Source organism: Tasmannia lanceolata, unplaced genomic scaffold, assembly GCF_043159265.1.
Source record: "Tasmannia lanceolata isolate RefF3 unplaced genomic scaffold, GAP_Taslan_0.1 ptg000012l, whole genome shotgun sequence".
NCBI lineage: Eukaryota > Viridiplantae > Streptophyta > Magnoliopsida > Canellales > Winteraceae > Tasmannia > Tasmannia lanceolata.
This window is the reverse complement of record NW_027518689.1, coordinates 51,482,260-51,500,442: the sequence shown is the minus strand read 5'-3', so window position 1 is coordinate 51,500,442 and position 18,183 is coordinate 51,482,260. Positions and strand designations below refer to the sequence as shown.

At 37.2% G+C, this 18,183-nt stretch overlaps 1 protein-coding gene across 1 annotated transcript; it reads right to left on the bottom strand.

The window, feature by feature from the left end:
- Positions 1–2,065: 2,065 nt before the first annotated feature.
- On the bottom strand, positions 2,066–11,836 carry LOC143887445 (CO(2)-response secreted protease-like). The gene is made up of 11 exons (XM_077391528.1): positions 11,662–11,836; positions 11,238–11,332; positions 11,028–11,125; positions 10,631–10,786; positions 9,514–9,625; positions 7,322–7,874; positions 7,030–7,130; positions 6,232–6,474; positions 5,423–5,537; positions 3,756–3,969; positions 2,066–2,773 (listed from the first exon to the last, which is right to left on the bottom strand). Exons 1-11 carry the CDS (start codon positions 11,749–11,751, stop codon positions 2,223–2,225), a joined length of 2,328 nt encoding a protein of 775 aa, XP_077247643.1. The 5' UTR covers positions 11,752–11,836; the 3' UTR covers positions 2,066–2,222.
- Between the last annotated feature and the right edge of the window lie 6,347 nt (positions 11,837–18,183).

Sequence of the window (18,183 nt, the reverse complement as noted above, 5' to 3'; positions counted from 1 at the left end):
TAAAGAATCCAAAGAGATACTGCACAGACAATGCATCTGAAATCAGAGGTATGCACACACAATGGAACGGATTCGTTGGCAGTCCTCAGGAATTTTAAATAGATGAAGGTGAAGCTTATTAGGTTCATCTTTCCACTTCTTATTCAAACATGGTGAATTGGTGACCCATGTGCAGAAGAATACTCAAACCCGGACGGGTGTGGCTCTTTGGCTTAAACTCATCGGTATGCTCCAGTGACGTGAGTTCAAATCCCCATGTAGTAAATCGATGCGCATGGTTTATGGGTGATTGTGCGCATCCATAGGGATTAGTCCCGGCCTAAAATGGCGTGGGGATACCCTGTCATAAAAAAAATGTGTAGAATATTATGTTTTTTTTTCTTTTGCTTGCAAGGTAAGAGTCAGAATTGAGCGAATTGAACCCTACCAAACAGGACCAGGACTAACTTTCCACACCACCTTAAAGCCCCAATTGGGTTAAAAGCTCTAGTGAATGAGCTCAACATATGTAGAAGATAATGTTGAAACTTCTTTTTTTTTGTAGCTGCATTTGACTGCATTCAGGTTGCGGAGTTCAGTTATGATACATTCCATTGTCTTAGGGCGTCTGTATCTTGTATCAAATGTCATTCTGTAAGTTGCGTAACTTCTCAATTCAATGAGCGCTTTAGCTCATTTTTTGCCACAATTTGGTTCCAGAATTTCCCGATCTTCTCATAGAAGAACCTACTTTAACTACTTGTTTCTCTCAAGTTTGTCATCTCATTCCCTGTAACGTTTAATCTGTCAACTCAATTATCACTTCTCTTATTTCATCGCTTTTTGATGCAGATGAAAGTAATGGTCATCATTGACTGGGTTCTTCAAGAATGGTTGCCGATGAAAGTATACCACCTTCGATCCAACCCATAGTTAGCAAAACGTGATACGGCAAAAACACGGGACTGCAAAAATTCGAGTTTAATGCGTTACTGGTTAAAAAAACGTAGTAAAAAAACGGAAATTTTATCATTTAAAAAATATTGTGGGGTTAAAATTGGGAATTTCGCCAAAAAAACGTGTTTAAACGTTTGCCTAAAAAAACAGAGTTTTAATCGGGCACACCAATAAAACGCATTTTTGTTTTGGAAAAAAAAAAACGTCGTTTAAAACGGAGTTTTGCTGACTATGATCCAACCATACTATGAAACTTAGCTTTACCCTTCCTTTTCAAGACTTATACAATACTCTGGCCAAAGAAAGGTGGCTTTACAGGTGGTGCCATTCATTTTTTGGGCCCTGTCTAGGTAGGCTGTGCTAAAAAAATGGGTGTTGGATGATCCTAAATCTTTTCTTTGTGGGTTGGTAAGCTAGGATTGAATCTATGAACTCGAGGTTCACATGATCCTAAACCCTTCAGTTGAGAAGCTTTGTGGCCTCTATTCACTTTGATGAAAACTCTTAAACTGAAGCGTTTAGAATCTGGAGTTGGAACTCTGCTACCCACATTTTCCTATTCTACATGAAATAGATCAAATAAATTAAGAAATGATATATCCATTCCTCTTCTCGTTTTATAAATTTATAGTTTTGTAATTAGAAGTGGGCATATTTGGATGTATGGTCTCTACCTTCTTAGAAAAAACTTTCCCCCTAAAATAAGTTTTCCACTAGTTGGTTAACTTATTTACTCGAGATTTTTTATTCCTGGGTTTAAGTTTTCTCCTAGAAAAAGAAAACAGGGAATCAAGTTGGAAGGGGTGGGGGGTATTATCGCTCCCTTGGATACCACATGTTCACATCATGGAGACTAATTTGAACATGTTGGGGTTGCTATTTACTTATGCTCTCTTCTTATATTTACTTCTTTTATATTGCATGACATTTTCTTATCGAGGAAATGCATATAAGGTATTCGATATCTGTTGTTGTTCCCTGTGTACTTCCAGTCATTTCCAAATAACATTTTGCAACTGTAAAATGTCTTTTTCTCCTTCAATTTCAAAGATCAAAACTTACCAATCACATCATTTCCACCTCTTTTGCAAGTTATTTTCAAGGAAAAAAACAAACAAACAAACACAAGGAATGAGAAAGCAGGGAGAGGGGGGGAATATCATTTCCCTACAACAATTTCCAACTTTAAAGTTTAAACGCCTTTTTCTCCTTTAATTTCTAATATCAAAACATACATGTCACATGCATGGCTTTATTTCGTTTTCAAAAACAAAAAAGGTTTAAGCCTATACAACATTCACAGCAAACACTGTGCGAACGTTGTGAAAGCCATCAGACCATGTCACTGACCCGTATCCATATCCCTTCTTCGCACCCTTGCCGGAAACTGTCACCGTGAAAGACGCTTTTTTCAAAGTCGGCGAGAAAATGAGCTGCTCCGGCCACACCTTCACTGCCAATCCGGCAGGGGCGTACATGTGGGCCACATACGTAGAATTAATGGGCCCCACATTGGTTAGGGTCCTAGTGACCATCCGGGCGGCCCCTTGTCCATTAAGATTGCTAATGGAGATGGATGGGTAATTGAGGGTGGCAATGAGGTCCTCCGAAGAGTTGGCCGGGCAGCTAAAGTTGCTGCCCGAGACTGACCTTATGAGCTTCTCGTTATAGCCGTAGTAACAGAGGAAATAGAGATAGTCTTTTGTTGTGGTTTCATAAACTAGGCCTGGGTTAAGGGCCCCGAATGGGCTTATTTCTCCTGAGCCCATTTCGTGTGGGCTTGAATACATGGCTGAGCTATTTGTTAAGGGCTTTCCAATGTTGCTTGATACTGTGGCTGCATAAATGACAAAAAAATTGGTAAGATTAGTAGATGAAGCCCATTATTAGGGTTGGCAACAATATGGGTCCATTGGCTAATCGGGTCCATAACTAACCTTCTACTAGGACCAAACCCGGGTTCAGGCTATTCATATTTTAGTTAAAGCTTGGATGGTGTCTACCCATTTGAAATTTACATTCCAGTACCCACCATATTATGATGTGGCATTGTTGTATTGCATATAGAAGGTAGATCCATGTCATCTTGTGGTGGGGCGTATCACCCATCAATGGAAATTTGCTTCCATATTTATAACAAGGCTAATCATAACTGCACCCCTTGTTTTAACCATGTCCTCCTCGAGTGTTTTTGTGACATTTTTTCATAGTTATAAAATCACTAGTTGGGTATGGCCTTAGTAAATAAAGGGTTAGATTTATCATTTCCCATTTAACATTCCAATTAGATCATCCTCTTCATACCATTCGTATGGTGCATGCAACAGAGTATAGTTGAGGATTGGTTCAGTACACATCATGTCACAGATATTATTTCACTAGAGACACAATGATAGCTAGGAAGACTACTCCAATGTCAATGATATTTGCACCCCCTTTTATTTTTCTTTCCTTGAAAATGACTTCATTTTCAGGAAAAGTGAAACAAAAGAAGATGAACTACCAAAAAAAACTCAAATACATTACGAAGCCACTAAAATTTCTTCAGTAGATGAAATTTGCATTTTCTTGTTTGGATAATCTTCTTAAGCCAAAATAAACCTTTGTTCATTCCAACCAGCCCAAATGTTCTAATATATACTATTAATTTTGGGGGATTAATATCCCTTTCAAAATCAAGAACCTAGCTTTCTTCAAAACTTAGAAATTAATATACTACAAAAAATAAAAGATTGCTATAAAAATGGCAATGCCAAAATTTCTATACCACGTGCGGCCCGTAAGAAACCGGAAAATAAAATTACGACAGAATAATTTACCTGTCGTAATAAGGGCTGACTTGATCATGGAAGAAGTCCAATTTGGATGCACCGATTTTACCAATGCGGCCCCACCCGTGACATGTGGGCAAGCCATAGATGTTCCTGATTTGATGATAAAGCTCGACGGTTTCACCCCCACGTGAATTTCCCCTGATTCAGTCGCCGGAATTGCCGCGGCTAGTATGCCAACTCCGGGAGCCATTACATCGGGCTGTCAAATAGAATGTGTTTTGAGATTGTATATAAAGTGTTCTGTTCTATGTACGTAAATGCATATATAAAACCAGAATTCTTATGCATGGTGTAAAATTACAGGCCCTGCACCTTCAAAACATGGTGTAAAACGGGGTCCACTCTAATGCATAGGTTTGGATGGAGATGGTGGACCCTACATTATCAATAACATTAAGGGTAAAATGGTGGCTACACCCTATGCATGGGTCTGGGTAAAGATAGTGGGCCCCACCCACCAAAACTTGAGGTGTAAAACGTTGGCCCATTCCATCAATATCTTGAGATTTAAAACGGTAGACCACACCCTATGCATGGGTTTGATTAGATATGGTAGGCCAACCAAATTAAAACATGAGGTGTAGAATGGTAGGCCCCACCCTGTTTATGACTACTCTTTTCGCACTACAAGGGGGTGACCCAGAGAAGAAAATGAGGCGCATATATCATTTCCCATATAAAATATGCTGTCTATGTAAGCATGCATTTATCTACATATGTGTGCTGTTTTCAGAATTGTATTGTCTCAAAGGATAAGTCAAATTAAATGGTTTTTGGTCCTACTGTTTTTTAGAAAAAAGGTGGGTATGAGTATATTTTTAATTAGGGGAGTGATAAATCGACTCCCCATGTGTCTTTCTCTCTCCTCTGGGTTAGAGAGAGAGGAAGAGGAGAGAGCTAGACACATGGGGAGCCGATTTATCATTTTGGGGGGTCGATTTATCACTTGCCTTTAATTATCTTAATGCTCTACAGTCCGTTTGGTTGCATTAGAAAAGAACATGGAAAGTGAATTTTTGACCGCCAAGTTGCTTGATCCATCCAAATTTTTTCACCCACTTCTGTTTTTTTTAATGGATAAAGTGATTTGACAATCGAAAAAAGCATCAAATACCAACTTTCCATGTTCTTTCATAGAAAAGTGTTCCACTCGTGACCATGTTAATGTAGACTGTAAAATGGACCCCGCGTAAAGTTAAATCTCGGGTGTATACGAAATTTACCTTTTAAAAAATTATGTACATACTAATCGGCACAATAATTAACGGGAAGTGATATTTACGCCCCTTTTGATCACTAGGGACACTCAGCGCCAGTGTACGGGGCAATCAAACCCATTAGATTTTTCTGAATACAAGTACATTAGCCCCCTTTTAGTCATTGATACACTGGCGCTGGGTGTCCCTAGTGATCAAAAGGGGTGTAAATATCACTTCCCTAATTAACATATTCATGGAATTGAGCCTCTAACTCAATGGTCAAGGATGTCGGAGGTTCAATCCCAGCTTACCAACCCAAAAAAGAGAAAGTAACATATTCCATAGGCTTATAGAAAATCAATCTAAACTATACATTTGGCTTTGTGAGGGATCCTGCATGTTTGGATGAACGTGTGTATATGTATGTATGTATACGAAGGCGAAAAAATGCACCTTGAGAATGGTTTCTGTGAGCCCTCCAGGACCTCGGGATGAGAAATAAGCTACAACCGGTGCTGGTTTGAACTTCTCTATATCATAGGATGGAAGAATTGTGGCCGTTGGATTCCTGTTTTCAAGGTGAAACAATTTTAAGCCTTCCCCACCGATCGGTGTACAGTAGCAAAATCAATAAAGAAATATCTTAAATTGCGCATTGTGTTTTGGTCCTAATGCAACTGTGCACTTCAAGGTCTAATTTGAGCCTTAGGATTCATCTCCACGGGAGGAAATACATCATTTTATCATTTTTACTTCGGACTGGCTAGGCAATTTATCGGAAAGCGATTTCACGGCCGAGTTTTGCACCAGAGAACCCCGCCTCAGATGAATTAAATGAATGAGACAAAATCTAGCAAAAATTGAGTGGATGTTCTCTCATGCAAAAGTCAGCCGTAAAATGGCTTTCCGCCAAATTGGCTAGATTACATAATAAAGAGGGGCTTAATTATAATTTTTAACTTTTAAATTACAGATGGTTTGTATGGGCTTTTTTACAAGAGAATTTATATGGTGCCCGGCCGTGAAGTCAAGTGTGGGCGGTACAGCCCATGATATTTGATCCAATAGCAGACCACTTTTTAAGAGTATGCTGTTGGAACAAATATTCAAATATCAATCGAGTACTTTTATCATGCTGCCTACACTTGACTTCACGTCGGTATAATTTCTCTTTTTACAAAAGCCCCTAAAAATACAAAAAATATCATCAAATTAATTGATTAATTATTCTTCTTTTTATTTCGCAAAAAGAACACACTTACTTTGTAGAGTTTATGTATTTAAGTATCTGACTTCCAACAACTTCCCCAACTTCTGAGAAAGGAAATAAACCAGAATCAAATGGCACCCCTTTCTCGAGCTCGTCAATAAGAATCAACCCTTTTACTCGAGCATTTTCTGCAACTAATTTCTTTACACGCCTTGAAACCGTCGGATCACTGTCCAAACAAACTACAATTTTCCCAGCCGTCTTTTCGGCATCTAATGATCCGGGGTAGCAGTTGCTATATTTCAATCACAATGACACAAATGAGAAAAAATAAAATAAAATCTCAAAATAATAATAATAATAATAATAAGGGAGATGATTTTTTTGCCCCGGTAGGATTATGCGCCCCCCTTTTCACGTGAATTGTGGTAGACTTTAACGCTTTTCGACGTCAAATCGCGTGACAAGGGGGTGCAGAAAGGGTGAAAAAATCATCGCCCTAATAATAATAATAATAATAATAATAATAGGGAGGTGATTTATTCGACCCGTTATCTTCCCGTGCCACCCCCTTAGTCTATTTACGACGCTCTTTTTACATTATGAGGGGGATGATATTTGCCCCCAGGGAAGAAAAGGGGGCAAATATTTTATTTAACAACAACAACAACTAGATGAGGAGGATGATGATGATGATGATAATATAAAAAACAATAGAGCAATGATAGATACAAGTGGATCCAATCAAGAGCCTTTTGTTTGGCTCTTTATGCAAGGGCTCCCTTGTATCTCATTCCTCAAAACAATATGATACCATATATATACTAGTAACTAGTAATGGGAGGATTACCTTGCCTCTGACAGAGGAGTGGATTTTGCAGCAGCTCCAGTTCCAAAAACAAGGGGGTAAAATTTTGAGCGAGTTAGGTTGGAGAAGTTTATTGCAGATCCCTTGGAGAGAAAAAAAAGAAATTTTTTTACACAAGAACCTATAAATTCTTCAAAAAAACTTGACTTCACGCTCTAAGACACTACAGTAACATTACCATCTATAATAAAATGGAATTGCTGAAAGAAAGAATAATTTTAAGCAATAATTACTATGATATTGATAATAGCAATGAATATTGTCGCCATTTTACCTTGAAGGCATATCCATTGCCAAGAAGTATATTAGATTGGAAGTCTCTATCAATATTAGAAGCCGCAACTGTGAGGATCCATGGAGCTGCATTGACCACAGTAAAAGGATCCGGCCCATCATTCCCACCTGAGCAAACCACTAGGACCCCGTTCTGGCTAGCGTGAAATGCTCCAATGGATATGGGATCATTTAGGAAATCAGATTGGAAAATTGGGCTAATCCCTATAGAAATTGAGATTATGTCCACCCCATCTTTGATAGCATCATCAATGGCCTTCAATAATGTGGAGCCAGAACAACCTTCTAGTGAGCAGGCCTTGTACATTGCCAGCCTGCTTGAAGGGGACCCACCCCTTGCGGTCCCACGTCCTAGCCCGAAATAGCTAGCATTGTGGACTAAGGTTCCAGCCGCGGTAGATGCGGTGTGGGTCCCGTGGCCAACAGTATCCCTTGGTGAGCCAATGGATTTTGTTTTATGGCCCTTGGCATTGCTAGATTGTGGTGGGATGGAGTTGTCTTGGATGTCATAGTATCTTGCCCCTATTAATTTCCTGCAAACATGGCAAATGTGGGGTTTATTTAAAAACATACAAAAAGTATAGCAGGATTTCTTTTTGGTTCCGTTTCTTCCGATGTAAAATTGGTATAAAACAAATTGCACACCCTTTTTTGGGCAGTGATAAATCGACCCCCATATATCTTAAAACGACCCCTCTCTCGGAGGAGAGAGATAGACACATAGGGGGGTCCGATTTAAGATATATGGGGCTCGATTTATCACTTCCCCTATTTTATCACTAAAAATGGGTGTAAAATTTGCTTCATGCCCAACTTACGTTGAAAGAAACAGAGCAAAAGGTTATACCAAAATACGGGTATGATTGTTATTGGGAAATGATAAATGCGCCCCTTTTCATCACTTGGGACACCTAGCAGCAGTAGTGTATCAATGACTGCAGAGGGATCATCATTCATCATTTCCCTTGTTATTTTACAAAAGAAACAGGAGTACTTTTTTCCCCCTATGATTATGAAGTAAAATTTAACATATGACACTATGTATAGAGAGAGGGTTGTTGGAAACATCCCTAACAAGCATGTCTCCATAGCATGCATATCTATGGGCGCCACCATTGGAGATGCTTTGTAGGACTTTCCTAAAAGTGTTTCTCGATCCCATCCGATTAATTAAGGGTTGTATCTAGGGGTGTAAACGGATCGAATTCGGAGCGGATATGGCTATATCCGAATTCGATTACAGTATACACCATCTGAATTCGGATTCGGATTCGGATTCGACGGATGTTTAATATCTATTACCGAATTTGTATCCGCCGGATATTGTTCGAATTCGGATATTATCCGTATCCATTTATCCGGTAAATTTAAACATTTTATTGCAGCACTTTATCTTTTTTCTCCTTCTTACTCAATGAATTTTTCAAACCCTAAAACTAGACCTCTACATTCTCTTCAAAAAATAAACTCTCAAACCCTAAAATATATGAGATCATCTTCTTCCTTTTAAAACAAAGGCAGAGAGAGAGGGAGGCGGTGGGGATGGTTGATAGAGTTGGTAGTGGTCTTTGGATTTTTCCTTTTTTTTTTGTATATGATGGAATAGGTTTGGGCTATTTTTGTTTTTGTTTTTTTTTTCTAAAAAGAAAATTCACTTTTCTTTTAGAAACAAAAGATAGTGTGTCATTACTTAAAATAAACATTAATGATATTATTAATAATAAATAAAAAGGATTTACTTCTCGGATTCGGATGTTAAACGGATCGGATATACCATTTACCAGATTCGCATCCGCTAAGAGCCGGATATCTCATAAACGAATTCGGATAATATCCGCTTGAAACGGATTCGGATAATATTCGCTTTAAACGGATTCGGATGCGGACGGTAATCGAATTTCCGAATATCCATTTACACCCCTAGTTGTATCTATTCCCCACATGAGATACTCCGATGAACCCACATCATCTCAGTTCCACCCATTTAGAGAATGATCCAAAAGATCCAGAGTCTCTTGACATTTACTGATAGTTGCTTGTAGAATTGTAGCCAATTGGGTTTGTTAACATTTATTGATAGTTTCTTCTTGAATTGTAGCCACCAGTCAGAGGTGTAAATAATATATAGGGGTGCCAATATAAAAACGGGGGAGTAAAGATATCATTGATCACCTGTTACAATCAGATTTTCTGAAATCAGACCCTTCCATACAAATTCCTTTCCATTTAGAAGGGATTTCCCCCATTCCTGCATCTCCAAAACTTGGAGATTCTGGCCAAATTCCTGTATCAATTAAATATAAACCATTAGAAAAATGACAATAGTTTAATTAAAATCTCATATGTAGATGGAAATCTAAGAAAATAATTAGGGCTACAAAAAAATTCGACAAATAATCCTTGAATTGTTCGATGACGTAATGAATAAGACAAGGAAGAATCAAGTAGACATGAGACCCAAAGAATCTAGAGGCCCCACAAATTTCACATGTTAGGCCGTGGGTCCCAACAACCAGTTGGTCACCGAAAGGAATGGCAAGAGGCACAAAATCGTCGGCTTTAATGAAGCACATGAAAAGCCTATGATGCAACCATGTAAAGGTTAGGATCATTGGGTACTTTGTGTCGCCCTCGGCGTACGTTAGATTTCTACTTTGCTTTGTTCCGCAGATCTAAGCCAGAAGTGTTAGTCGACAATTGGTGGGACCAACAAGTTGATCACTTAGATATGGGAAATTGATATATATATTCCCCACCTGTATTTTTAATTTAGACAGCCCACTCCAGTGTAAAAGAGTAGTCATAAACATGGTTTCAAATTTCGGTTTCGGGGATGCATTTCGGTCCTCACCAAAACTGGAATTTCAGCCAAAAATTTGAAATTTCGGCCGAAATCCAATACACCAATTAAAAATAATATTATATTTAAAACCAAATTTCAGTCCAGGAAAATGTTATATAATTAAAAAAATCAAGAATTTTGGGTCGAAAATTTTCAAAATTTCGGATGAAATAAAGCAGCGTTTCGGGTATTCCCAATTTCGGTCCGAAATTTCAGATTTCGGTCGAAATTTAAAACTATGGTTATAAATACACTAGGAGGGCTGTCCCAAGTGGAAAACGGGGAGAATATATCACTTCTCTAGATATGTAGGGCAGCTGCGGAAACACAACCGTTGCAAACGGCGCACGTTAGACTTTGACTATGTTTTACTGAAGTAAACGATTTATATTTTCTCCATAAATATATTAGAAATGGAAAAAAAGAAAAGAAAAGAAAAAGACTCACCCGTGTCAACAATTCCAATTATGACATCACCGGATTCTTTAATATATTTGTGCTTCAATGGGATTCCGTTGGAATCAGTTTCCAGGAATTCCCATGAACGAGTTGTATGGAGTTGGAGAATTGGGTCCGGAAAAACTGATACAATTCCAGGATGGCCTGCATCCAAAAAAAAAAAAAAAAGCCTCATAAACTGAATAATGGGCATTTGCTAACTTGCACCATGGATTGTAGCACAAAGTTAGAAGGGCAAAATAATTATTTTCCTTCGCCCCCTTTTCTTTCCCAGGCCACTCCTCCAGTGTATTTATTGCTGCTCTTTTTACACTAAAGGGGGTGGCTGGGGAAGAGAAGGGGACAAATATATCATTTCTTAAAATAGGAGAATTATTATTATTACCGGATAATATAGCAGCTTCCTTCTCTGTAAGCATGGCAGAGAACCCATTGAAAGCATGACTGTAACTATGGATTAGAGATAGTCTTTCACTCTCCTCACTGTAAATTCAAGAAAAACAAAAACAGCAAAAAACCCAGGTGTTAACATTGCTGTATTTATTGGTTTTGTTCTTCTATCTAATCAATTTTAATTATATGTTAAAGAAAGAACCTTGGAACGATGGAGGATAGTCTTTGCAAGTAAGATGCTTCTAATTCTCCTTCTGTATTACTATTAAAAGAACTCCCCATGTAAACAACATAAGCCTGCAATTTTATTTTATTTTACAAAAAATAAGAAATCGCAGAGTTGTTAGAATTTCAAAATTTTTCATAACATTGATTAGAGAGATTAAAGGAAGATGTTAATTTTGAAAGAGGAGTTGCATTAATGCAGATCAAACCCACTAAGAATCAGGGATTGATTCCAAATTTTAATTGCAGTTAGTTTTAAATTCAATTCTAAAACAGATGGTAGACCCAATTCAAAGAGTTAGACAATGCATGTTATGATGCTTTCTAAACAAGATAATCCAATCATTTTATGGGGCACAAGATTTTGAAACTTGGGTTAGATGAAACCCATATTTTCATACCTTTGGAGTCTGATTTGAAGTGCCATGGAAGATAAGACATGAGAAAGTGAGAAAGACTACTTGCAGGAGACTGGCCACAGAAAAATACATGATGGAAAGAGCTCAACTGAAATGGGTTGTGAGAAGGACAGAACTTGGATGAAGGATTTGCTATTGGAATACCCATTTGTAGTGGAGTTTCAAGACAAGCTTTTTACAACAAGAGAATTTGATTCATGGAGAGTAAAAGCATCTGTGATACTGTAAAGCTCTTTCTTATGAGATGCTTAAGTACAAACTTTTCTTTATTTATTTTTAAAATTAAATTAAAATTTTTCTTTCCTACCTTTTTGTGTTTATTCATTTACATTGGCTCTAGTTTGTGGTGTAATGTACAAATTTTTCTTTTTTATTTTTTGGAGGCCCAATCATCATTTTTAATGTAATTAGAGATGTTCCCTTGATTTGCTTTCCTTGAATAATTCAAAGAAGGGGAAAAAAAAGAAAAAGAAACAGGCCCTTAATTTTTTTGAAAAATATTGGCAGAAATCCCTTATTTTATTTGTATTATGCTTTATGAAGAGTCGTGAATTTATCTACCAAGATTATTTCATTTTCAACCATTTTGAAGTAGTTTGAAAATCTCTGTAGTTTCTCTAATAACAAAAATACAATACATTTTTAGTTTTTTTTTTTCAAATAAAACAGAAGGACCATATTTTTGCAAAGTAATTTCCCTTGAGTCAAAAGGTGAATGATATATACTATGATTTTTGTTATTATTTTGAGTCAAAAGGTGAATGATAGTGTGATTTAGAGGTTCATTAGTCAATATAATAGAGGGGATTTACATATTCCTATTTCTAATAGAAATGGTAATAATAAATATATCTTGGTTGCATGGGCATACTGTTATTCTTTTCTTTTTTAATAATATCTTCCTATCATTTTCTTCCTTATAATAATGCATGGAAGTTTGGATACTCATAAGTCAAAAAGTTACTGTTATTATATCAGAAGAAAAGTTACATTTCAATCAACCCAAGAATATTTATTTCTGCATTATTAATTTTTTAAAAATTATTCCATATAGACTTGAAATGCAAGTAAACATCTCTTTTGGATATAAGTAAAGAAGAATCAGCTCCACAAGCTTCACTGTCCCCATGTGCATTTTCCTTTTCTTTTCTCTCATCTCTTTCATTTTCTTCTTCCCTCATCTTTATTTTTCTTTTGTATTCTTTATTGTTCTTTCGGTTTCTTGTTTGAGGTGGGGTCGTGTTGTTATGAAGTAGCTTTTGAAAAATGATGAAGACAAGGTGTGTGGACTCGAATTTGGAGATCTAAATTTGGGAAAAGGTGAAGGCGTCAACCACACTCATCAATGCGATCAATGACTTGAAGGAAACTTCCAATAGAATATAATCCTCCTTAGTCCTTTAGTCATTGTTAGCAATCTATCTTCATTTCTCCCTTTTAATCATTCTCTCTCTCTGAAACACACAATACCCATATTCCCATGCTTCTTATAGCTTGATATACACATAGTTCACCCCTTGATAGAAGTAATTCACAGAGAGGGCTTCACTTTACATTGTGATGACCCAAAGATCAACTGTTCTAATTCTTTTAACAAAACCCCTTATCACTTTGAAGTCTTCCATGGAAAACAAAACCCAATCACACAGGTTACCGATAAAACTGTGGAATACACATTATGTTTAGAATAAACTAGAGGAAAAATAAATAGAATAAAGCAAATTAAATGGGATATTTTAGTAAACTGTAAAGTTTCCTAACCGAAATTTCAAGGAGTACCTACTTGTGTCTTTCATGAGAAATTCTAATTCATGAAGTATATATTTCAACCTCACCTTGGATGGTTCACTCCTCAAATATTGCAACGATCTGTTCATTCTAAATGTCTGGTCAAGATCAATACAAAAGCATTACAAAGCATAAACATACAACAATCCAGATTAAATGGCCTTAAAAAAAACCCACTGAAGACATGGCTAAAATAGTTGATGGTTGGCTAATGAATGGGTAGTTGCAGTGCCATTGTCAAAATAATAATTTGGCACGCCCATCTCTTGCGATGCCTTCAATCTAGAGGTTGTACATATGCATGAGATTAGGGCGTGTTCTTAAACTATTCTGATTTTTTTTTATGTAGAATTAATAAAAATGAATGATGACATTTGTCAAAACAAGGCTCATTCCACCCATTTCTCTGAATCCTAAAATTGTGAGTAGCTAAAACTGCTTAATTCTGTTAGACATTTTCCAATTTTTGGAGTTTCTAAAGTCGTCGTATTTCCATGATTTAGACTTTCTAAATCATAGAATTCCACGTTCAGAGTTGCTAAACGTGTGTGTGGCCTTCCATTTTAGCAACCTTTCATTAAAATAAGTTGAACTCTTGAATTTGGAAGCGTTTTGGAAGGTACGTTGGCTTAAATAACTATTACAAATTTATGCCTAGAGATCCAAACGAATTTAGCCTAATTTACAAGCTTTATGGGATCTTGATTGTCTATATAAAGAGACTCTTGGTCCCTCTTAGTCTCATTAAGTGTTCCATCTATTTCTTGACAAAGTATACACAAGGAGAGGTTTCCCATAGGCCTAATGGTGAGGAGAAGGAAGAGAAGAACAAGGCCCGTGAAGAACGTCGTTGGATTGCAAGCGCTTGAAGGATCGGCTTTGGTAAAAAGTATTTCTAACCCATCTCATTAGAATTGAATGAATCTTTGATTTGAATGCCCAAAATCGGTATTGATCGTTCAAGTTAATGTTTGAACAACAAATTCATGAAGCAAAACAGAGTCCCGTCAAATGATTTTGTTCCACCAGTTTTGAGCGCTCGAAAACGTGGAGAATGAGAAGAGTTGAAGAGCACAATTCATTAATTGGGCATGAAAAAAAATGCTAAAAGGGCCATTTTCACCCCACCAAGCCTACATGATGAAGATGCTGATTTGGTGGTAGACCCCACTGGTCCCACAGTGTTCAGATGATCCTAGCCGTTATATATAGGGTAATAAAAAATTATATATCCAAAGTGCAACACCTCGCCTACCAAGTAAAGTAGTGGGTCCCACTCTGCTTGATCTAAGCCGTCCAATTGATAGGCTTTATTTGTCTTTCTTAATGGCCAAAAAACAAAGTCAATCAGTAAACCCTAACATCTAATATAGTGCATCTTTTATCATTGCTCTACACAAAAGCAACAGTTCACATTTTACAACAACAAACACACAAGACTCGGGCTATCAGATTAACAGTCTGGATCAATCAAATGTGTAGCCCTCATACCGTTTGGTGCAATGCCACGTGTAATGTGAAAACGAGGCGCATGTTAGTGAAACTCAGCCCTTCAACCGTTAACTAACTTATCATTACAAATTCAAATCTCCACCCCAACCCCTCCATCCACCCCCGCCCCCGCAACTGAGCCCTCTCTCCTCTATTCGAAATTTCTCCATGGCTCTCATCTCTACAACTGCCCTCCTTTCCTTCACCTTAATCTTAATCTCCACATCCTCAGTCCTCTCTGCAACAATCATAGAAGATCTAAATAAAAAACCACCCCCAGATTTTAGAGAAAAAATCTACAAAAACTGCGCAGAGAACCCATCACTCCGATACTGCGATTCTTCCCCCGCAGACATTCCCGACATCTTCAAATCAACAATTGTCGCAGAACATCTCTGCAACGAATCGAGAAACCCAAATTGTGAAAATTCTTTCACGAAAATCGATCTCCAATCCCGCCCATTAATCGCACCCCTCTACTTATCCTTCACCTTCTTTTGGAAGTACTGCCCCTTAACAGTCCTAACCATTGATTTCTCAAACAATTCGCTCGAGGGTTCGTTCCCTTCTGACATCCTTTTCTGTTCCCAAATTCAATCGCTTGACGCAAGTCACAATAATTTTATAGGGGAAATTCCTATAGAAAGGTTCACCCATTTGACCAATCTCACATTTCTCAATCTGTCTTACAATCACTTCTCTGTAAGCAACAATATCATTTCACAGAACCCGTTCTTCCAACGGTTTAATTCTTCGAGTTTTATGCATTCGGGTCTTCTCGCGAATGATCATAGTGGCAAGTTCAATGTAGTGGCAATTATTTTATTAATTGGGTTCCTAATTTTTGTTATTCTGTTTGTGGGTTGTTTTGGGTGGATCTGTTTTAGGCGGCCTGATATTTTGCCATCGGTTTTTCGGAGAGGGAATAGATTTACACCCGCTATGCTAAAGGCAGCAACGGAAGGATTTTCAAAGAGGAATTTGTTGGTAAAGAATGGGAGTGTAGAGATTTATAAAGGTGTATTGAGAGATGGGACTGAGGTTGCAATTGAAATGAACAGAGAGAAGATTTTGAGCGAATCCCGTGCAGAATTTGTTGAAGAATGCAGAATTCTTGTTCAATTGAGGCATAATAACTTGATTGAGGTTTTGGGTTGGTGTGATCATAGGGAATTAATGGGTATTGTCACGAAATGGAGTGAGGTGGATAGTGTTGAGCGATGGCTGTTGCTATCGGGTTCGCCTCCATGGAAGCAGAGGATGAAGGTCTTGATGGGAGTAATAGGGGCAATGGTTTATCTGCAGGATCAATGGCCTCAAGTTGGGTATGAACTGAGGACTAGTACTGTTCTGTTGTCTGAGAACCGAAAGCCATTAATATCGAGATTGAGGGTTGGAGATCAGATTAGTAGTTCAAAGAGTAAGCCTTAATTTGTGTTTCTCGAGTCTAAAGTTATTCTTTTACAATAATGAAAAAAGATTAAATTACAAAACAGAGATACCTTGATTTCTTAATAATTTGTTAAAGAAATTTAGGTCATTATGCTTGTGTGATTTATGTAATATTTTTTTGGTTGTTATGATCCTAGAAAATATTAAATTACACAATGTCACACTCTTGGTTTCTTTATAATTTGTACCAAAATAGATGAGCTACCCTTGTGTTTGTCTTATTACGTTTTTTTGTTGTTGTAATAATCAGAAAAGAGATTAAATTATACAATGAGACACCCTTGATTTCTTTAATTTGTAACAAATAGATGAGATACCCTTGTGTTTGTCTAAATAACTTATTTTTGTTGTTGTTATAATCAGGAAAAGGATTAAATTACACAATGAGACACCCTTGAATTTTTATTTTTTTTATAATTTGTAAATAATTAGATGGTAGGACCTTGTGTTTATCTGTGTATGGTTTTTTTTTTGTAGTTATAATCACGAAAAAATACCAATTGACATAATGAGATGATATTGATTGTTTTAAAATAGAAGAGATACCCTTGTGTTTTTTTGTTAAGTTATTTTGTTTGCTGTAATTATCAGAAAACAGGATAAATAACACAATGAGACAGTTGATTTCTTTATTTTGATTTTCCTCTTTTTGGGTATTTCAGAGGTCTATAAGTTTGGGGTATTTTTGTTAGAGATGGTAGCAAACAAGCGGCCACGCCAAGAGTTCGAGAGAGGAGAGACAGGGTTTGTAGAGTGGATGAGGCTGCATTACCCGACCCATGTGCAAAAGGTGATGGATGAGAGATTGAAGAGCACGAGCAACACGCATGAGCAAGTGAAGCAGGTGATCGGTATCGGATTGGCGTGTACTGATATTTCCACTAATCGGCAACCGACCATAGCTCAGATTTCCGACATGATCAATGGAGTTCATGAGTCTTCACTGGTTTCAGCATCCCCTACGCATCACAGAGCGAATGAGGAAAGAGGTGGACATCGGCGTATGCAGTCAAGATGAACAATTAAAATTGGACTAGGCCAAAGTAATGTCTCTCATTGTGGTTTGAGTTCACATGAAGATGATCTATTCTTGACAAATCTTATGTACCAATACCTGTGTATTAATGTAATTATAATCGTTGTCACATTATTTAAAGACTTGAATCTTGAAAGAGTTCTCAAAACTCATTTAAGTATTCGAAAACTAAATTGAGTAACTCACAAAGCTCAACTCGATGCTGGAAAAAACAGGGGAAAAATCGAACTAGGCTAGGTTTTGTAACTCAAGAGTTTCAACTGTAATCTTTAATAGTTTTATCTAATAGTGCATTGGAATTAGGAGAAATTATATGATGAATGCGCGTACAAATTCGTACTCATCATTTGATCCTAAAGCAGAACAACACTTTTAAGATGCTGCTGTTGGATAAACTATCTGTCGTACCACAAATAGGAGTTTGTATGCCCATTCATCATATAATTTCTCTTGGTGCCGCATGTATTTTTGTATGCTTCATTCCTTTGTTTCAATAATAATGGCATTTCTTATTTTACACTCTTTCAATTAGTTCTCAAAGGCTCTTACTATTCCCAAAATAAAGGAGTACGGATATCATTATCCTACTTTATTTTGAGTCAAGGGAAGATAGCATACAAGGATATGCACTTGGATATAGAGTATTTCAAGTTAATGCTAGTGACAAAGACAAGTAGTTTTTAAAACCACTTTTCGGGCACGTTTGGCTACCATTTTTTTGGCAAATGATATCAATG

What these genes read in the sequence shown, in the direction of transcription:
- LOC143887445 (XM_077391528.1), bottom strand. Translation starts at nt 11,751, where the DNA reads ATGTATTTTTCTGTGGCCAGTCTCCTGCAAGTAGTCTTTCTCACTTTC. An exon ending in AATTGGAATTGTTGACACGG is followed by an intron (nt 9,626 to 10,630) that starts GTGAGTCTTTTT and finishes TAATTGATACAG; the next exon opens with GAATTTGGCCAGAATCTCCA. An exon ending in GTCAGCCCTTATTACGACAG is followed by an intron (nt 2,774 to 3,755) that starts GTAAATTATTCT and finishes TCATTTATGCAG; the next exon opens with CCACAGTATCAAGCAACATT.